The following is a 22,794-nucleotide window of genomic DNA, read 5'->3' on the forward strand; positions in this document are numbered from 1 at the left end:
ATCAAGGATAACACTTAAAATAACCAGGATAAACCATAATGCTTTAAATTTTTCCTGTAATGTAAGTCCATGCTTCATTGCGATATTGAAATGAGGTCATCTAGTCCTATTACGTGACCTTTGACCTTTGCAGAATATTTCTCACTGTACCATGTACCATTTTGAATAATGCAGGTTTAATCATGAAAGTTCAACAGGGTCCGTGGTACAAATATAATGAAATAGTTAATCAGGCATTAACTATTTTGGGGGTTAGTATATTCATCTTTATCCCAAAATACAGATTTAAGGTTTTGAAAGCAAAAAAAGTTTTAAATTGTTACTTTAAAAAATTGTTTGAATTTTATATTTATTATTCAACCTTTAATAATTCTTATCTTAATTTTGCAGCATAAATTTTGCAGGTACTTAAAGATATAGAATTATTCAAGAAGCAGAATTCATATTTTACAGTTACCTGCCGGAAGATTAATAACCAGCAGACACCTCACGCAATGTATGCAGATATTAATCCAAGGTTACATAATGGAAAATTGAGAGCCGCCCATTGAATAAGTTATTCAATGCCCTCTTTGTTCATCATGAATAAGGCACTCTTGTGTATGCTTCATTCATTACTAATAAAACAGGCATTTAAGAAAAAACGATAACCAGCACAAGGTCATATAGCTATGTTGTGCGACCCTGGATTTATGCAAGATATGAGCCTGTATCTGGCATGCTGTGAATGTCAGTAATTGTACTTAGCGCAGTCACCCTGCACAGATGCCGAATATTTTATTTAACTCGAACCTGATGAACTTGTATTTTGGGTGATGGCAACCAAGGTTGATCAGGTACACCTTGCAAATGTCAAGAATGTCGCAGTGTTAACGTAAAGCCTCGTTACTAGAAAAGTAGAATGGGTCACAAATTGATACTTGGATAAGTATAATGCTTTTTATAGTAAGGACCAACTTGGCTTGTAGACGTTGCGTGCAGCACAGCAGTTTGATTCCATAAACTGGACAAAATATTGGCCACAGTTTTGCTTTGTGTGTAGCTTTCAGTTTATACTTAATGAAAATTAGGTACTGGCCCTATCCCACCACAGTTATAGTTGGCATTCTGGCAGTGAGTGCACTTTTTAGTACTTGGGTTTTCATGATGAAATGCAGGCTATTTGTAGAAATATGTATTTGAAAGCTATTCCCAGTTACCATTAAATGAATGGCTGGAGTTCTGCTCTGATGAAAGCATGACTTCAGCTGTGTCTATTACCAACCAATATAATTTCCTCTCCCCTTACCACCATATTAAAGAAATATTTTTATTAATTTTTTCAATTTTCATTGAAGTAATATTCAATGAGCACCAGCTTCCCTCCACTACCTCACCCAAGTAGCCATTTATCATGTGTGAGCACATCAGTGAGTGTTGATGGATGTGGGGCCCTGATCCTGTCCTCATCCAGTGCCTGAATGCATGCACTTTCCAGCAGGGGGCACCAGAAAGCAAACCTGGCTTATTATATTCCTGGCCGAGCATAGCGATGCTGAGACCAATTGTGGCCTCCCCACTGCTTCCCCAGTTGAAATTGGTGAACTGAGCACAGACTTGGCATCAAACTTGTGACCTTTCTAGTCTGTATAGTTCAGCACCCTCCACACCACTGTCAGACAATTGGCAAAGTCAAAACTAGGCAGTAATTCCATATGTAGATGCTTTGCAACCAACTTAGGCGCTGGAACAGGTAGTCCCGAGTCACACCCAATATTGGGCCTCAGGCCTCATTTAAATGATACTGCCAAGCTGCAGATACCTGCTGGGCATTCCCAGGCAGCTTGCTGGTAATTTACTGGTAAGTCCTGAGATAGACCGAAAAGCAATTGGGAGGGAATTGGGTGATTGGGAGAGGAGTGGAGCGAATGGGAACTGGTAATGGAGCATTACTGCACCACCTGGCTCCACATTCAGGTAAGTACTTTTACCTTTTTGGTGGGAGCCTCCAGTGGTCCCTTTAAGGACCGCTGGTTAGGCCATATGTACCACACATTTCCCATGCCAGCTGTGTTCAGGTCAGCCCAATTTTGCAAAGGGGGCCTTAAACAGGCATTAGTCCCTGTCTATGCATATACAAAGGTCCTAACACCTGTTTCAGGCACAGGCCCTGGACACACCTTTTTCTACCTTTACCAATATGGCGGGCAACGCAATTCTGGCACCTACACGCCCCACCCACCATATTGGATGTTTAGATGCAGTGCCATCAAATTTCTAGGCCACAATGTTGAATGGAATTACTTGCCAGTGTTGAATGGCAAGGTAAAACTATAAAAAATGGGGTAGCAACTTTGCTAGCCATTGAAAAAATGTTGACCGTCTTTACGTGTTTTACATGGAGCACTTTCTTAAATGAAACCATGCAGCCAATGTAAAAAATATATTGCTTATGCTATAAACAAATGAGTTGTATTGTAGTTTCATTGGCTGTGGAAGAATTTGGCGTTCAGACTGTTTCTTTACTTATTGAGAACAATGGGTAAAGTTCATCCAGTCTAGAGCAGCATTCTTATACTCCCATTGCTTCAGATTTGAGAACATGAAAGGATGTGTTTTAATTAGAGACTATTCAACCCATTTTGCTTTGTTTCAGATTGATAAGAGGTTATAACTGCAACAGAAACTCATTGACAGAGGTTGATTAGGGTGTAATGGATGGAATGCAATGATTATATTCCACATCCTTTTAATCCATAATATTCCACTTTAAAGAATAATGTAATTTGAAAAAGAAGTGGAATAAAAAGATTTGCTGAAAAATCCAGTAACATGAGCAGATACCAAATGCCATTATCATAATACATGAGTGAAATCTATATACCTTCAAGACAGAGAAATTATGGAAATATATGCATAAACCAGATAATTTATGAGGTGAATATTATCCTAAAAATCCCTGTTACATGAACACAGCATAATACTCCTTTTATTTTTCTTTTAAAATATTTTCCAAACCAGTGCAAATGCAAATCCGCACATTTAAATTAAAATGGATACAAATATGCACAAACCGTTCTGCATGTGCTTTTAATTTTTTTAATGTTTTATTTACACTATGCTTTGAGTGCACTTTGAACCACAGAAGTATTTTTTGAACCAGTGCTATTTTCTGAAAATTGTTAAATTGATTCTTGAATGGTGCTTCACAAAACTGATAAATTACTTGTGCAGCATGCCATTTGCTAATTATATCCATGATTTACTGCATAGTAAGTCTTAAATCATTCATTTCAGTATTGTATGGAATGCTATAAAGTTTTAGGTTTTAAAATGATTTGATATGTTCAAACTCATTTATGCATTTTTAACAATGTTTACTCTTCCTTCACAACACTAAAGAAAACAGTTTCTTGTTCTTAGTCCAGACTGCAATGCAATATTTGAGTGTAAAGACAAAAGCTTACTACCTTCTTTCAATTATTTAGGGGAAAAGCCGTATAAGTGTCCTCACTGCGACTATGCTGGAACCCAGTCAGCGTCCCTGAAATATCACTTAGAACGCCACCACCGGGAGCGGCAGAATGGAACAAGTCCTCTGTCGGGGCAGTCACACACACACCAAGAGCATTCTGAAGAACCAGCAAACAAAAGCCAGATGTTTATTAGACCAGAAATACTGAGAGGAGTTATGAAAGGCGTGCCAGGAACTGACCCAAGGAGTGGCTTGGTTCCTCAGCAGTGGCCTGTGGGAGTGCTTTCTTCTGCAGAACGCCATGGACTTGGAGCTGGTGTTACATCAGAGCAGCAATCTGAAAATCTGAAAAGTACGTCTGAGGTATGTAGTGAAGAAACTCCAAGTCTTTCTGATCTGAGCAGAGCTTTCCAGAGCCTGGCTGGAAATGGAGTCAATTTTCAAGGGTCTTTGCAAGCTTTTATTGACACTTTTGGACTGAGATCCTTGGAGAAAGAAAAAGAAATGATGGAAAGAGCCTATAGTGAAACCACAAGTGTAAAACAGTCTAACTCAAAACCAACACCTGAGAAACACACAAAGAATGCAGGCTCTGAAGATTGTGAAGGAAGGGCTGAAGGTCAGCCATCCGAAGAAAAATCAGTTGTCAAATCTAGATCAACTGCAGAAAAATCCCAATATGAACCACTGGATTTGTCTGTGAGACCTCCATCACATGATTCTGCCTCGATCCCTGGTGCAACCATTACCATTCAGGATAACATTACTTGGCACGGGTGTCTATTCTGTTCCTTCACAACTTCATCAATGGAATTAATGGTTCTTCACCTTCAAGCAAATCACCTGGGAAAATCAAAACGAAAAGAGAATCCTTTAGGAATGTCTGGAAATGGAAATGATCTTCAAGGGGAGCCTTCATCAATTGCAAAAAAGTCCTGTTTGCCAGTTTCTCCTGTTACTAAGAAAGATATGATAGCTGCAAAATCACTTGACAAGGCTGATTCATCCGCCGATAAGATATGTCAACAAGGTCAAGCTAGTGATTCTTTGGGAGATCACAAGAAGTCTTTTGTTAACCCCATGGACTCCAGTCTGAGCTCTCTAGTGACAGACTTTTACAAACAATTCAACAAATATTCAAATATTGATGGTCCAGGAACACCTATTTTGAGTACTGCTCATGAATCTGAACTGAAATGTCTACCTGCAAATACGCTGAACCTTGTTTCACCAGGGGCTACAAGCATGAGTCCTTCTGGTGAAGGAGGTAATCAACCATGCAGTGATGACACAGGGTCTGTAAATGATCAAGATATAGATGATCAAGATGCATTAGCGGACATAAACCAACCATTAACCTCTGATGAAGAAAGTTCTGATGAAGAAGATCCGATTCCTAGTGCAGCTCTTTCACAAGGATCACAGAGTCTTCTGAGCTCCATGGGTAAACCTCAAGGTGGACCTTGGCACAATTTAAATCTTCTGTCATCTCATGATATTCCACCAGGGCTGGTCAAACAGGAGCAGGTCCACGACCATCAACTTCTGGACCAGCAGATGAACATGCTCTCTGTTCTGAGAGCTTACAGCACAGACAACATGGCAGCTTTCAATGGTATTGGAAATAGTTCAAGCAGCAGCAACACTAAGAGATCAGACTTATCAGGTGGGTGTCAAATAAATCCAACTTTTAAAATGCAATGAATACATTGGCCAGCTAAAACCCCTTTAGAGACATGGCTTCGAGGAATTTCAACATAAATTTACAAAATTGTTGTACTCTGTATATTGCTAATATGTCGACTCTTCTGTTTTCTCAAGTTTTCATATCAAATTGAAGCCATTCTCTTTCAGATGAGTGATTATAGATATTCACAGCAGAAATTTAGTAGCTTAAGAGGTCTTATTAGTTTCAGAAGAATGGGGTGGAGGCTTGATTATAGTGAGAGTTGTCCATGGAAGTGCAATAGACATGGGGCATACTTCATTTGATAGCTAGGTACCGATACAGGTTAAGCATCAGCATTATTACACTCTACTGAGAAACTTGGAAATAGTGTAGGAGTTAGGACTCTATAACCTTTCAATAGGTCTTTAGCTGTGACTCCTGTTTCTCCAGAACAGACCCAGCACTGGTAAACGCAATACCTAAACCAGCACTAATCCAGCATTAGTAGCAACCTAACAGTACAATCCACTCCAATATCTGTCAACTCGTGAATGCAATTCTATTTGTATAATGTATAAAGTCTACTGACATAGAAGAGGACTGGCAACAAATGGAAAAAATGTTTGTACAGTACATGTTAGAGGTTTTTTATCCTAATGATTTATGTATGCACTTAAGATCAAAGCATTTTTCAGACTGAGTATCCATTTCTTGGGTGTCCCTTACCTATCGCACAACCCATAATTTTCAGGAAGAAAGTGTTCACATTGCAAAGGTAAAGGTATTTAGTGTTTGGATCTTGCTTACATAACATACAGTCACTTTATTTCAATGTAATTCATTGCATGTGAAACAGTTTGAGACATTTCTGAGAGATGTGATAAGGCATAATATAAATGCAAGTCTTTCTTATTTCTTTCATTCCTTATTATACTTTTATCATATACATGCATACTTTGACTGCACACCGAAGTGCATCCTAAATTTTGGACAGTAGAGTTCAGTTGAGATTATCTTAACTGATTAATAACGTGATGATGATCTTATGCAGTTGACCACAAGGAAAGGAGGTGGCGCTGTTCAAACAGCCAATTTTTCCGTAAGCAAATTGCAGAAATGGTTTCTTTTTTCTCTTGGAAAGCATAATTGAATAGTAGTAATGAGCTTGACATGTACTGCTCTGCCAAACTCAAAATAGGCAGAACGATTGATGAACTTAATCCTTGTTCTTGTCTTTCAGCTGTCCAGCCAATTCTAAGTTTGTAAAGTCAGTTCCATATACACATTCATTGTTGCTCATAAGAGCTACCCTGCAAGATTCAAGACAGGATCAGTATAGTGTGCCCAGCATCTTTTTAGTGCTATTTAAATTTGTACCGATGCCAACTCATACCCAAAAACTTCTTTTATTTTTTAAAAAGTCAAATTATAGCAATATTTATTTTACTATAATTGTCATCTACAATTGAAAGTGTTACTAGTGTCAATGATAGTACAGAAGTTAAGGCACTGAGGCAGTTGAAAGTTTGAGTGACCTGTTTTGCTGTCACACTAATCCATCAATCATATGAATGATTATTTTTTTCTTATCAGGTCATTCTATAAGTATATGCCTCGTGATAATAGAGCATTGTGGCTGGGGAGGAGAAAGAAAACCCTCTCTGTCTCACTCTACACTGCCGGTGGCCAAGATGGCTAGGTTTGCCAACTTTTGCCAAACTCAAAATCAGATGGGGTGGGATCATGGCTTGTGTCCTGAAATTCACTTTGCTGCTGATTGGAAAGCTTATTAAACTTAATAATTAATGTTTCCATATCATGAGACACTGACATAAGTAGACAAAAAGGCCTTTTACTTTAGAGCAAAATCCTTTGGACTCTGCTTTATATCTGAGAAATTCACATTCAGCTTGATCAAATACTGGACTGGCTAATTCAAAGCCAGACAAGTGGAAACTCTAAAGACAGTCATGCACTGGAAGTAGCTGAAGGAAGATGCATGGAGATAGAAGCATGTGGGAAAAGGGACAGATGAAAAGAGAAGGTGCATCTCACTTTGTAGTTTGTGCATATGCATTAACTGCATGTAGGAAACATGCCCAAGAAGGAGTGAGACAATGAGTACTTCAGATAATGTACAGTGTGGCACTCAACTAATTTCTAATCATCTGAATTCTATGATTGTGTTAGTCTTTTATGTGTGGTTTGATATAATTTATACATACATGTATGATTTTGTTTCATTTATCTTTTAAAGATACCCATGAATAATCTTTGAACTGCGTAAGATGGTTGGTCCGTGCATTTGGGATTAATGCACAATAACTTATGATAAAGCAAATAACATGAATGGTCAAGGGATTGAGATGAAAGTACATAAGATGATAGTGCCATATGACATAAAGTTGAGGGTTACAGTGTTTTTTTTCTGTTATGACACTGACTGAACCGTTGTAAGATTTTCTGGTATACCATGACCGCAGATATAACATGGATTGTTTATGACTTCCGTGCTGATAGGGAATCGACATAAAGTACTTCCACTGGAATGTTCTTGTCCCTTTGAAAGATTGTGTGTAGCTCCCAAGTACAGTATTATAAATAAAAACAGAAAATGCTGGCAACACCCAGCAGGCCAGGCAGCATCTGTAGAGAGAGAAACAAGGTTAATGTTTCAGGTTGATAACCTTACATCAGATTTACGGTATTATAAAAGGTGGGGAGGCTGCTGTTCACAAAATTCCATTGACCCATAAGTAAGGAATAATAATCGGTGAATACAAGGCAAGGAGTAAGGAGGGAAGTCAAGCAGAGTTTCTTCCCAAAGAATAATAGACTTGTGGAATAAGTTACCAGGAGAGGTCACTGGGTTTAAAGGCAACTAAATATGTTTCTGGAGAGAGAAGAAATTGAGGAATATAGTGATAAGGCCGGCTGAGATCAATCAAAAAGAAACAGACTTCTTGAACCAACGTTGCTTTCTTATTCTAAAAAATCTAATATTTTTGATGAAATTGGGGTAAATTTTCATAGACTCTGTGCTCTCGACTCTGCAACGGAAGCAGAGTACAGGATCTGGTACAAGTCAGTGTGCCTGATTTGCAGGGCTCTCAATTTTCTGGTCATTCATTTTAATGACAAGAAAATTGAGAACAATAGAGTTGGAGGCACTCACCCCTGCACCCGACTCGCTGACCTGTGCTCCCACCAAGCGAGATTCCACACTGGAAGCAGAGTCTTTAAAAATTTACCCTATAACCTGCATTTTACATTCAATCTTTTATGTATTCACTCTGTTGTACCTCAGTTTCTCATATTGTGCACCTTCCTTATGACTCCTTCACTAACGTAAGTAAACCTCTTCATAATCTATTGCTTATCTTACAGTAACATATACTTTACATGGTTTCCAAAGAACTAATTATAGCCAGAGTGTACGGTAATAAAAAGTGAGTTTGTTTTTGGTCCTTGTACTAAAGTAATTCAATTAGTGCGGTCAAATATGCCAGTTAGGAAAACGTGCTGTAGTTGAAAGTCCCAAATTTTCCAGACATCTTCAATAATTTAGGATGCTGTTATATTAGCATCAATATAAAGTAGTTTCATGTACATATAGACAAAAATTGAGAGTATAACCTGGCCTGCAATTGGACTTCCAAGCAAGAGTTGGGAGACCACCTCTGCTGGTAATCCAGATAGATTTGTGTTAGGTAAGGTTATCAAGGGATATGGAACAAAGGCAGGTAAATGGAGTTGAGGTACAGATCAGCCATGATCCAATTGAATGGCACAACAGGCTTGAGGGGTGGAATGGCCTACTCCTGTTCCAGTGTTCCTACTTTCCTATGTTGGCCTACAGACCCTGCGGCTGTTCCTAGAAGTGCAAGTGCATTTAAAGAATGGGAGGGGGAGAACATCAGAGGCAATTCTGGGATTTAGAGTGAGGAGAGAGGGAAACATGACCCATGCCAGAAAAAAAAGGAGCGTCACATCTTTCTCCCCCTTCCCCTCCTCAGTAGTTGCACCAATAAGATAAGTCTCACACAGCAAGCATTCACATCAGATTGCAGAGCTCCAGGCTGATGGAAAGCCACATTTTAAATACCTGCAGGAAGTAGACTGGATGTTCTGGGGCACTTACAAACTTATTTTTGACTCTTTTTAATGTTTTGAGGGAAGCATTGCTCCTACCAGTGCTCATAACACTAACAGTTAGGCACTAGGGGAGTGAAGCTCCTTGCATGAATCCAAGCATGGATGTGCAGTAGACCTTCATTGCTGATCTTATTACAACTCACAGGGAGTTTGAATTGCAACTGTCATTGTAAGTTGGGTCTGTTGTCTGTACATCACACTATACAGTTGCCAGTCTGATACCATTCTAATACTAGACTTGTGTCTAGAATATAACAGCAGCCCATGTGTTAAATTTAACAGGAAAAGCATGAATGCTGAGATAGTGATGCAGTAATTGTAACCTTTTTCACTGTGTCAGAGTATACTAAATGAATTAAATATAGTTTGCTTTTTATTTAAGATACATCTATGAATTGCAAGTGAAAAGTGACAGTGAACTCACGTTGACAGCTAACCTTTAATATCACTAACACAAATCGCTAGTCTATTTTGATTAGACGTTATAATAACAATAAATGTTTAGAACATGCAATATTCTTCTTTGATAGTAATTTTTTAATTAAAAAATGTGTGTATGTTTTGACCTTTTGAATAGAGAGGTTACAGGTAGTGTAACACAATCCTTACTCTTTCCATTTAATATTAATCCTTCAAAATCAGAATTTACATTACACCTACAGTCCGTACTTTAATTGTATCAATTCTGTTATTGTGAAGGTAATTGTAGATAAGTCACATTTAGATCTTTAATTCTAATGTCCTGTAATGGGGCTGAAGGAATCCAGTGGGCAAGTCTCCATTTCTGCTTTTGGCTCTCAATAAATTATTTTATTATGGATTGTGCCTGTAGCACCTAAATCCATTATTGCTTGATTGATAGGCTAAGTGATGATATAAAGGGCCTTGTCTATGTCATTCATTAATAGAATCAAGTGTTACTTGATTCAGGTGCTCCTTAACTACAGTGGTTTTGTTGCAGAGGCTATTGGTGTACTCTTTTTGTGTTGGGTGTTTAAACAAATGGACTGTAACTTAATAAAACTTTAAATAAAACTTAACAAATTAAATTAAAATTGTGTTGGCCGGGGTGACGATGCACTCCAGTCCCCGCGGCGCCCACTGGTCGCGGAAGGCCTCAAGCGTGCCGGCGGACACTGCGTGCTCCATCTCCAGGGCCACCCGGGCGCGAACATGGCCGCGGAAGAGAGGCGGGCAATTGGGCCGAACGACCCCCTTGACCGCCCGCTGCCTGGACCAGTTAATGGCCTTTTTGGCCAGGCCCAGGCACAGTCCTACGAGGAGGTCCTCCGATCTGCCCGCTCCCCTCCGCACCGGGTGACCAAAGATAGGAGCGTGGGACTGAAGTGCAAGGCTATTGGTGTAATAGGCCAAAATGTGTGCAGACCCAAAGAACAGGAGTAGAGACACAAATCTATGGATCATGTTTTTTTATTTCTTATATATTTGCTGCTGACGATGATGTAGTGTTTAAAATTCAGAGAAAACATTGCTTGAAGTCAATTCCAGTTGTGTCGTGGAGACTAAAATATAATATCTGGGTGTTGCACTGGAAAACTGACTGACATAGCAGTAGTGTGCTGGAATGTACCTCTGATGCTCAAGGGCCAAACAAGCTGCTTCATAAATTAAGTAACAGTTTGAGGCTTTGATGTTGAGAATGTAAACACCAGTAAATGTGCTGGGTTTTCTGCCTGGTCTTGTTTACTTTCACTGATGACTCTTTCTTCTGCGATGGCTGCTAACTGTAAATTTTTTCACAATATATGCATGCCTAGGTTTGGGGAAGACACAAGGCAAACACACTGAGTTTCCATGCAAGGAATGTGGTAAAGTCTTTAACCAGCCCAGCCACCTTAGGACCCATATGAGGTCACATACAGGTAAGAGCTGCAGCATTAAAATCATTTACCAAAAATGATAAGACAATAGGGCGCACCGACTGCCCAGAAACCACGGTGCACGTTTCAGAATATGGCGCCCCTTAAACTCTCCCTAACTTGAATTTCCTTTCTATTAACATTTATTTGAGATCTACTTCTAAACATTACAGTTTCTAAACAGCTCATTTCATCTTTGTGAAAATGTTTGTACAAATCATTAAACCTTGAAATTATTTTGTTAATGTTATGGAAGAAATACTTATCATGTTGATTTATGAAATTGCTATTTATATATTTTTTCCTCTGCAAAAAAGGCAGTTCTAATATTTAATCACCTAATTAATCCTGATGTGATCAATTAAATTAATCCTGATTTGATCACTTTAATCTTGTCTAGATTTTAAGTGAGAATTGACCTTATCAAGAACTGAGCACCAAACTTAATGATTGCAATATGCTTTGCCCAAGATCCAATTCAGACATCACAAAATACATATTTAGAATAAAATGTATTTAATATATGCAAGCACAGCATATCATAAAATGACATATATAAAATGAAATTAGGTGTTTTGTCATCAAATGCCTGCATTGCATACTTTCAAAAAAATCTAGGTTTATATAAAATGCTCAACTGAATATATTTAATTAAGATTTAAATGGCAAACACTCTATTAACTTACCTGTTTTAATTGCCCCAATGTTTAAAAACATGGCCGCTGCAGCTTGCCTTAGTTTGTTTGAGTCCCTTGTTTTCTGTATTGGTCACAGTGTCTTTGAATATCTTTCTGTAATGTAGCTTTTGCTGTTATTCATTCTCTTTTTATATTAGATGATTTAACTAGGCTTCTGCCACTAGTGACGGTTGCTTAGGGAAGTAGGTTGTCAGAAAATATATTTGTGTATGATAGTACAGGTTCAGTCCAGGGCTTCAGAGTTGGGTCAATCCTATCTGGAGTGTGGAGCTATGCTTCTGTTGGGACAAAGCAGTAAAAATGGCAGCAATACTATAACCATCGATATCTTGATTAGTGTTTGATTTGGGCCGTAGACCACTTTGTTAACTCCCCACTCTATGCACATTTGTGTCAGTGTGTTCTAATTTAGTGATAGCACTTGTGATCAAACAGTGTGAGGTTGATAGTTGGTATTGGTGCTGGGTAATTGTTACAGTACAATGTCTTTACAAACATCCTGCCTTGTCAGAAAAAGCAGATTTAGGATCTAATTCATGCAAACTTTTGAACAAATTTATTTTAAGTTGCAACACCAGTATGTGGAATGGTTCTTATGCTGAAGGGAAACCGGTACTTTAAAATTTCTCTGTGCTGATTAAAAAGCATGCAAGGACCTCAGCTTGGAGATTCCATGATGATAGCATAGTTCAGGAAGTCCAGTGGATGTGAATATGATCTCCTTAAAATCACAACCTAAATTTTATTTTCTAAATATGGATTAAAAATGCATTGTAATATTATGATAGAGTTTTAGAAGTTAAGTTTTGAGAACCCAATGACAACCACTGGCAACAGAATGTCCAAGAATTAAGGAATACTGTGAATATTTGAGTGTTTTTCTTGCAAGGATTTTAAATGGAAATAACTTGCATCTCCTTACAAAATGACAAAGGCTGGGCTTTCAGTGGTTTACATCTGTTCCATTTACGTGCACACAGAAAACTGAATAGAAAAATAAAGGTACAGACACCCTGGAAAGTGTGGAACACTCTCTCAAGAATGGAGAATGCCTGGAAGGCAACTGGGTCTAATTTACTGAGGAAAGCCCTGGATAATCATAGAGCTGTGTGTTGGTTATTGAGTAAACCATAACTTGCTTTAAGGATACACAGTGATCCAGTTCAGTGAAATGCAGCACTGAACAAGTAGACAATCGACTAGATGGTCTTGAATTAAAGACCCTTCTTCGTTAACCTAATTTGTGCTGCATCACTGCAATCCTTACTATTATTCAAATGGTTTCAAATCATTTCTGTATCAATTATCACTTGCTGAATCACTTTTGTCATTGTTTTTTGTAGTTGAGCAAGTCATTTAGATGGTGCTGCCCCTTTTACGATCAAATGTTTTACATTGAAATCTCTCAAAGTGCTCAAACACCCTGAATTTTCATTGAGATTGTGAGGATATAGCGTGTATTGGTAAGGATGCAACAGTAAAACAAACCTCCTTCCTCCTAGTAATAAATAGAACATTCAGATTCATTGTTTAACAGGTTCTTTAAGGCAATTAGTGTAATTTAAAGCACATGGTGTCTGCATTAGTCAGTGAGAAGCCACAGATATACAAGCTCTGTAACTTTGGTGTAATGAAATTTCAGCTCAATGGTTTAAAGGACCGAAAGAGAGACACAAGCAATTTGTTGTGGTTTATCATCACCAGCAACCAAGATTTATTTGTAACTACCAAAATAAGCATGATGCACACAATATTGCAACATATTCACTTTTGTAGTCAACATAAAGAACATTTTTCTTTTATAACTATAAAACTGGCCCAGTTATTACTGTGAGATATATTTTAGATCTATATCCATTTATTGCTAGCTAAAATGCCATATAATGTCTCTACATGAGTAAGCAGGTAGAATGTGGTAGCATTATGCTTCTGTCTGAAGTGTTCTTCATCAACCGGGCCACAAGTTAGCTCACTAAAAATTAACCAAGTTCCAATAATAAGAACAAATGCATCTTCCTGACTGGTGCACCTCTATTAGATATTATCATAATTTCAACATAACCTGTAGGTTCAATAGAAAGCCATGGTAATCAAAATTCTTTTGATTTAAGTGCTTAACCAAGAAACGTGCAAAAAATGAACACAGCAAGTGCATCAGCATCTGTAAAGAGAAAAGGCAGATTAACATTTTGGGGGTAGATCCTTCTTCAAAACTTGCATTGACAGACCTGGCAGTTTCTGTTTTTTTATTTCAGATTTGGAGCATTTGTAGTTTTTTTTAAAATTTAATACAGATAGAATCTGGATGTTCTTATGTTGTTACTGACTCAAAGCTGGTAATAAAGCCATCAGTGCTGCATTTGGCCAGGCAGACAATGCCATATGGATTGATGTCTGAATTTACTTTGAAATTCAAAAGCATATTGTTGTCAATAGTTCATTTCAAAACTAGATCTAGATGTAAATCATTCAGCAAAATTTAACATTTCGAGTGCTGGTACTTTGTTGAACAAAACAATACAATACAGGACTCAGTTTTTTTGAACAAAGGGATGTTCAGCAAAACTAAACACATGGGATAATAAAACATAAGCATATGACTAAACTTACATTTCTATTAATAAATGCAGTAAGACAGCAGTCAGCTTCTCACTTCATAATTCATTATTTTATATCCCAAATCTTAATATAATATGATTTTGGTTCTCTCACATAAAGGCATCCCGTATTATTACAAACAACATTTCGTATTTGAAACCATAGCTGTATTTGAAATTATTGTTATAGTTCCCTTTCCCCCAAAACAAGGTTGATCCATCAGATCTGATTGTTTGGCTTGGAGAGCAAACATAAATAAGCCATGGATTCCTCCAGAGCATCCAATGATTCTGCTGCTTTTTAGTGAACAAGCAAAAAGCCTACTAGACTAAGATAGGACTATCTGGTTTTAGCAAAGTGGGTTGTCCCATATTCCAAGCAAAGCAAAAGCTCTCTCAACTCAGCACACATACACATACTCAATGGAGATGATATTAACTTAACCCACCCGGCGGGAAACTGATGGGATCAGATCAGCCGTCCATTTTACACCCTGCCTGATTTTACTTTCCATTGACTTAAATTAGAAGTAAAATCGGGTGGGATGTAAAACAAGGAAGCGATCCAATCTCATCAGTTTCCTGCTGGGCGGGTTAGGTTAAAATTATGTTTTGACAGGAAGACCTAAAGTAGGTTTTATTGTACCGCCACAACGATGCAATATTTAAAAGAAAGTACTTTAGAATGGCATTGTTCAATCTAGCAGTTGGAGTGGGTGTTACTATGTTACTAATAAAATTCTAAAGAAGCTTGCTACTATTTAGTAGTGAAGTGTAATCACTCCAAATACTAGAGGAATAATTCTGATGAGTATAAAGCAACTAGCATCATAGTATGTTGTAAACAGGATAGTAGATACTAGAGCTGATAGGAAGCCGCAGTTCAGTAACCCAACAAGGCATTTAGATAAGTTTGTGAATATTACCTGGACTCTCTGACAACTTACAGCTCGTATCTTTTTTGGCATAGTAAACACTAATGTGTAATCTCAGTTATACTGAGACTGGGTTCATAAACCAAGTTCAGTACAGATCTATTTATGAATCCACAAGTTTGAAATTGTCTAATTCACTGTGACTATACTGGCCTGGAGATGCACATAATGGGGTGGTGGGGCAATACACCGACAGTGTAAATATTATAGCATTGTACATGGAAACATAATTCAATCTATCCATGGCATTTAAGTAAAGCAATAGATATAGTGCTGTTATCCTAAATTATAACATCTAAAGGCAGAACCCCACAATAATTTATAGAGAACACAGGAGACTTTCTGAAGAACATTTTTCTCCTCTGACATCTGCAAAGAGATTTTGTCAGCACAGTAGCACAACTTATACATGCATTGTCATTCTGAGAGCATTTATGTCAGGGAAACGGCTTACAAACCCTTAATGTTGATTTTCTTTATGCCCAGTAACTACAGACCCATTAGTTTTGTATCAGTAACTGGCAAAGTAATAGATTTAATCTTTAGGAACAAAGTTGAGGGTTACCTATAGGCAAATGGTAGTCAATGCAGTTTCAGAATGGGGAGATGTTCCTTAACTTTTTTGTGGAAATGACAAGTGAATGTTGGATGTCTTATAATGGAACATCCAGAAAGCCTTCAATAAAGTCCTGGATGAAAGGTTTAAGAACTGGATATTCAAGCTAAAATTTAGAGGTGGATAAATAATTGGCTGAAAGAGAAGAAGCAGCAGTCACTAGTTAGGAAAGTGTTTTGTGCTTGGGAGATGTACTGAGTGGAGTACCCCAAGGTCAGTGTTGGGCCCCCAATGTTGAATCTGTAAAGATAACCTAAATTCAGAAAGGCAAAGCAAGTGAGTCAAATTTGCAGAGGGGGTGGGGGGACAGCTAAGCCTGACAAAGCAACAAATGAACTAGACAAAATTTCAAGTCGATAGAACAATGGAACAATGCCAGGTTTTACACTTTGGGTGGGAAATGGGGACATTGTGCTGTAAAACCAACTAGGACAGAAGCTGAAAGAGATCTGGGACTGAAAGTAGTCTCAATTTTTACCAGGGCCAATTTTCTTCTTCGGGTTTAAGTCAGTTCTAAATGGTTAAATTCTGGTGCAAATCCCACCTGAAAAGTCAAATGCAAATAGCGCTCAATTCTTAATGTGAGCTCATTTGCATAACTTCACAGACCCAAGTGCAGATTCAGATCAGTCTAATGTGGGCGAGGAAAGTTATGCCTAAATCAGATGTAAAGGGTTCGGTGTCAATTAAAGGAGAGTGATACTATAGGAAGACAAAGATTAGAAGTACACATTAGTATCAACCAGTAAAGGCTAGTTTAGGATTGATGGCAGGAAGCCCATCTTCACACAAAGTGATTAATAAAGGATTGACCTTCCAAGTAATCTAGTGGAATCAAAAACACTGGAATTATTCAAGAGAGAATTGGATGCTGTGATGGGGAAACCATATGTTTCAATGAACAAGATAGCTGTATGACTTCCCTAATCTGTACTTGCCATTGTGAGCTTTAAAAAAAGGCCTCAAAAACAGAATTAGAACCAGTTTTAACAGTATTTTTAATGTTATTTTTGTCTTAAAGAAGCTGTTGCCTCGAACAGGCATTTGTAGCCTGGTTCATTGAAACAAAGTATTGACGGATACAGATCATGTGCTGGGTATTACAAGTAGATATTGAATATTCAGATTAATTTGGGCTTTGACTTCAAAACGTCTGAAATTTGCAGGTTCCTGATTATGAAGTCTTAACATAAGATGATAGCACAGTTAGCGGCTGGCGAGTTTCTTTAGATTATTGAGGAATTTACTTAGATTCAAATGCAGACAAAATCCATTGGAATTTTGCTGCAACTGGACTAGCTCAGAAAGTGACTTGAAGCTTCTCACCAATGGTCAGTTTGTTTTCAGCCACAATTGCGACAGAATGTGTTTATTGTTTAGGTGTCAAACATGGAACTAAACTTCTGCCTGCTTGAATTCCACATTTGATATCTAAATGGTGAGTATTGCAATTATACAAGTATGGGATACAATGTCATTTTGTAGTAAATGTAGGTGTTTCAATTATAATTTAGACTGCAATTATATGATTGTAAGTGTTGCGGGTGCTTTATCACTCCCCTCTACTTTATGTGAGGACACTTTGACCTCGGACCTGAGATATTTGACTGGCAATTTAAAAATTGCACTATCACAGGAACGTACTGCTCCACTGGGATACTGGAAAAACACTACACTAGTAGACTTCTCAACTAATGCAAATTTTCTGCTTGTTTGAGGTTAAAGGGCCCTCTGCTGAACAATTTCCTGGGCCCCTGGTCAGGACTCATGCTCCTGCACTGACAGTTTTTGAATTTAGAAACTACAGACAAGTCCATCACTCCAAAGAGCTCTGTGACTCAGTAGGAGGATGAAAATGGAGTAATAAAAGTAAATATCATCATTGCAATCTTTTAATTAAATGGCAAGTACAGAACTGAAGTTTGGACCATGTCTGTTATCAGTAAGATGATAATGTTAAATTATACTTATATTTTTGTAATGCTTGCAGTCCAGTGAGTCACAAAGCTAGAACCTTAAACTTTCCCCATGATAAATTAACAAAATATATTTGTTATCATACTGTGAATGCATAAGTTGTAGAGACCTGGGGTTGTCCCTGCACCTGAATAAATCATATTAATGAGGAAATGTGGAGTATCATAAGTTTATCCATCACATTGTACATCCAGACCTGTGGTAGTAAAGGCTGTCTACTGCTGTGTATAGTGTAGTACATACATCAATGTTCTAATTGAATGCAATGGTAACATGGTGCTTAGAATACAGGCTGTGCTCTATGAACAGGTGCACAACTGGTGCAACACTGGTGTGAACTCTTTATGTACGAGAATAGACATAACATTTTTGTGAATTTAAAAGGACAGAACACAGTTGCTGGTAATGCCTTATAATTATAGCAGAATACCTGCCACTAAAAAGCAGAGAAGTTGTGATTTTTCCCGTTAGCTAAGTCTCTATACACGTGCTAAAGTTCAAGAATATTGGGCAAAAATAATTCCCTTCAAAAACACGATCAGGGCCTCTGAACCCCTCGTCAGAGGTGTTGAATATTCCAGCCTGTGGCTGCACAAGTTAAGCACCTGCTTACTGTTGTGATTTGATAGAGGAGGTGCCTGTACTTAGCACTGACATCTATACTGACTTTTCCTCTGATGTGTATGGTATGACCCATTGATTGAATAGCCAGTTCAAGTGACACCTCTCATTATTAATAATTTTGGTAACTGCTATTAAAACTAAACCAGCATCTGTTTCTTGGAATTTTAAATCTTGAAACCAGTTACTGTATATATGTTTGATTAAGCTAACTTCTATTCACAATAACCTGCAATTAGTAAGTGGAAAGCCTTCATAATATAAAACCGGAGCTTCATACATTAGAAAACTAATCTATAAAGTGTATGGAAATTAAAGCCATATTTTTCTCCTGATTTCTGTTAAATTCTTCCCATTTGTTGGTACAGTATATTTTTGTAATTTATTCCCAGTTTTTATCACTACACTATATGTTTGTTAAACTGTGTGATTAGCAGACTGTAAATCCCTTTGGAAGGATCTAAGACATGCTACCACCCAATTCCTTGACTGAGTGTATATCAGGCCAGTACCAGTCTGGGATAGCTGATTAAACTGGAAAGCATCTTGCCCAGATCTTTAGCAAGCTGTAGTCATTGCCTGGTAACTTTTTTTAAATCTTTTAATTACTTTTAGTTTGTAAAGGAATATTTTAAAATAGAATGACTATTTGTTAATATGTTCAGAATAACAAGTATTAGCAGCTGTTTCTTTTCCCTGTGTTCATTTACAGAGAGAATATGGCTTTAAAGAACAACGGGGGAGAAATTCAACTTGCGCGGTTTCCGGTGCGAAAATGATCTGCGAAAAGCCTGAAGCAAATTCGGCATCGGGCCTCATTTAAATGAAACAGCGAGCTGCGGGCGCCAATTGGACGTCCCGATCAAGCTCACCTGCCGATCAGGGGCTGACGAATTTCGGCCAGCTCCACACTGAGCCAGCTAGTAGGAAGGTCCTGCAAGTGCTCCTGCTCCTCCTGGCTCCACAGAAATGTAACTTTTGAAAGGTTTTTGTGCCCATTTCTTGAGCGGCCTCCAGCACTCCCTTCAAGGCCCATTGTTTAGACCGCTCAAGACCTGGTGCCACTAGGCAGAACTTGCTCGGCGCAAGCTCTACCTATTTGTATTTGAATTTTGCATTGGGGTCCTACAACCAGCGTTAGGACCCCAATTTGCAAATGCAAGGCACCTAACATCTGTTTCAGATGGACACCTTTGACACTTAAAAGGCGCCCGCTTCCAATATCGTAACCAGCTCGCTTGATCAGGTGTGCGACATTGCCACCCAAAATGTGCAGACCCAGACACCATTTTATGCCCGAAAAACAGGAGAAAGTAAGTTGAATTTCTCCCCCAATATGTGTTACATGTGTTTATAGGGTAATAAAACCCAAACAAGTTTCTTTTATATAATTGTTGAAAATTAGTATGATATGTAGGTTAAAACTGAATAATGTATTAAAAATGTTTGACAATGAACGATGGGTAATTAGTGGTTTTGTGCTAATAACCTGACACTGCACATCCTATCAGATATATTTACTGACCTCTTTTCACAGCTACAGCGATACATATGAGCTTAGACCAGCATCTGAGAGCTTCACTTGTCTTACTTTAAGATCAAAATGAATATGAAAAAGAACACATTACAGAAACTCAGGCTGGCCATTCATGTTTATGCACAAAAGCAATTATTAAAACCATAGCAGTACTTTATATCCACTGAATGATGATATAGAAAATATAAACTTAACCCATGTTAGCTCTGTGTCAGCAATACAATCAATTTAGTTTTAACGGATCATCTACGAAGCACAATTATGCTATATTTGCATCCATTGGTCGAGTTGGGCCTTTATTTCAAATATCAAATGTTAAATTTCCGCATCTTTCAACTTACATACTTGGGGAACAATGCTGTTTTTAAAAGCTCAAGTTTATTAATAAATAGCTGTAATCAGGAACAAAGACAGCAGCCAAACCCCATCATGTTCTCAATTCTGATATTAATTCTGAGAAGCTTTAAGCCAGCAATTATCATATAAGCTAACCTTTGAACTTTCAAACAACAATTTTATTTAAAAAGTTGATTTATTCATAAGTAAATAGAACGCAGTGTGACTAAAGTGCAATGGTTCAAGACGCAATTATTAGATTTATAAGTACAAAAGCCTCAGTGTTGCAGATTGTAAGAGCTCAGCAGTTACTGTACCTTTCAAAACTAGTATGTAACCATATCTGTTTTAAAAGAGTGATTCATGTTACTTCCAAAGCATGAGAAACTCTTTCTCATCCCCACCACAGGAAACTCGAGCCTGAATTTAATGAGCTTCAATTGGAATGTGGCCTTTGAAAAGTACTACATTTGAAAAGATGGAACATTAAATTTTGTAATGATGTAAAACATCTTCAATTTTTGACAGGACAATGGTGCTTATTGTGCTTTATGGGCCCAGTGGTGATTCAAAGGTCACTTTTTGTATGACTTCTCAGACAAGGGCAACAGTGAAAGGAAAATTAGGTTACATGTGTGGAACTGTTTTATCTATCAGTTAGGAAAGCAGCGTGCTAATGCAAAGACCAAAAAAAGAAAGAGATGTAGAGCAAGCAAGCAACAGGAAGGTAAACAAATGTAAAGGAGACGAGTGAGCGAGATGGATGGAAGAATCTCTCTGCGTTTGTTACTTAAGTTAGCCATTCACTCGTAAATTGTGTAGTAAATGAAATATTAAACTGGAGAGATTGTTTCAAAAATGCACTGTTTAACTTCACTGTTCCTGCTTAATATAATTAATACATTTTGAGGAATTGATCTATTTTTGATGCCTCAGTGCTCATCATTTATTGGCTTTGAGCTGATAAATGGAATGATATAGAATTTCAAATTTTTGTATTTCAAAGAAAACTTTAAAATTAAAAGAAAATGGGCAAAGCAGGCACAGAATTATTGATCCATAATTATTACAACTCGGGAAAGTACAGCAGGCAGGAGAGCTTCCTGAATGAGGACAGGGAATTGTTTATACTGTTCACTTTGGATTATGATCCAAAATGTTTGTTGCATGACATTTTATATTTACCACCAATATGCATTGAGTCCATGGGTGCAAAACTGGGCTCGGTAGCACCCGTTGTTTGGGCATTACAAGTGCCGTACGGGGATCAAAATGGCATCTGCTGCCCATGCACACTTCTGCCGTGAATCGCGCCGGACACCATATTGGCGAGGCGTTAACGCGTGTGCGTGCGCACAGCTAACGTCCGCTGGAAGTATGCAGAGCAGGCAGATCATGATGTCAATCAGCGTGCGTTGCTGAATTAATGCCAGTGCTGCTATTTTGGAGCTCCACACTCCAGCCGATGCCCTCTCTTAACTTCGCACAGCTGGACATGCATTAAGCAGCATGAAGGACCCCCCAACAGCGCTATTTAAAGAGATCATCAACTACTTACAGGTTAGTTGCTGGTTAATTTTGTCTGGCTGTTGCTATAATTCTACAAGTTTTGGTGCTTTCCATAGTTGTTTCAAGTTGCAAAAGTCTTACAGGGAGTGGTGTGGCAGGTGCTGAAGGACGTTTTGCTGACTTCTAGGCTGCTCCACAAGCAGACATGGGTGGCCTAGTAGGGCTTCCTCTTAGCATTGAGCGTGACTGGGCGAGTGAGCAGAGGCCATGCAGAGCAGGACAAGCTGCTAGAAGAGCGAGGAGCGGACGGGGGAAGAAGGGCTATCAGCAGGAGACCATATCTGCCGAGGGTCTTTAGGGAGCAGATCTGTTGGTAGAACAGATTGCAGGAGTGCTGTGACACTCTGGGAGCCCCTTTGCACACTGGTATGCAGAGCCATGAAGGCAGCAGTCTGAGCTTCCACTGCAGCACTCAGACATTGGGTGGACGCTGCTTGTGCTGCAATGGAAGCTGAGACATCAGCCATTAGATGCTGCATCGTGGTTGCGTCCACAAGTGTGCTCATGGAGTTGGCCACCACTTCCATGCTGGAAAGTTTGGGCTCCAAGCTTTGCGCCAAGTTGGTGCTGGACTCCTCCATGCTCCTTGACATTGAATGCAGGCTTTCTGGCAGGCATCCCAGTGCACCAAGTATTTCATTGTGTATGCCCATCAGCTTTCTTCTGTAGCCTGCCCCATCAAAATCATCATCTGATTCTCTGTAGCATAACACGTATGCGATCTCACTCTCTGGCGAGCTGGCACCTGTG

General features: G+C 38.5%; 1 protein-coding gene across 11 annotated transcripts in view; it reads left to right on the forward strand.

Annotated features, from left to right (window-relative positions):
• Positions 1–22,794, forward strand: part of znf536 (zinc finger protein 536) — a 417,096-nt gene that overhangs the window by 348,750 nt on the left and 45,552 nt on the right. For 4 of the 11 annotated variants that reach the window (XM_085991555.1, XM_085991556.1, XM_085991552.1 and 1 more), the window contains 3 exons: positions 3,468–5,120; positions 11,057–11,161; positions 17,730–20,059. In XM_085991555.1, coding sequence (XP_085847681.1) covers positions 3,468–5,120; positions 11,057–11,161; positions 17,730–17,857 — 1,886 coding nt within the window. In that variant the 3' untranslated portion in view covers positions 17,858–20,059. Of the gene's footprint in view, positions 1–3,467; positions 5,121–8,510; positions 8,573–11,056; positions 11,162–12,836; positions 20,060–22,794 lie in introns of those variants that run through there. The other 7 variants (XM_085991558.1, XM_085991560.1, XM_085991557.1 and 4 more) reach the window with 7 other exon arrangements.

Source organism: Somniosus microcephalus, chromosome 6 (assembly GCF_052327205.1).
Source record: "Somniosus microcephalus isolate GS21.2 chromosome 6, FLI_Smic_1.0, whole genome shotgun sequence".
Taxonomy (NCBI): domain Eukaryota; kingdom Metazoa; phylum Chordata; class Chondrichthyes; order Squaliformes; family Somniosidae; genus Somniosus; species Somniosus microcephalus.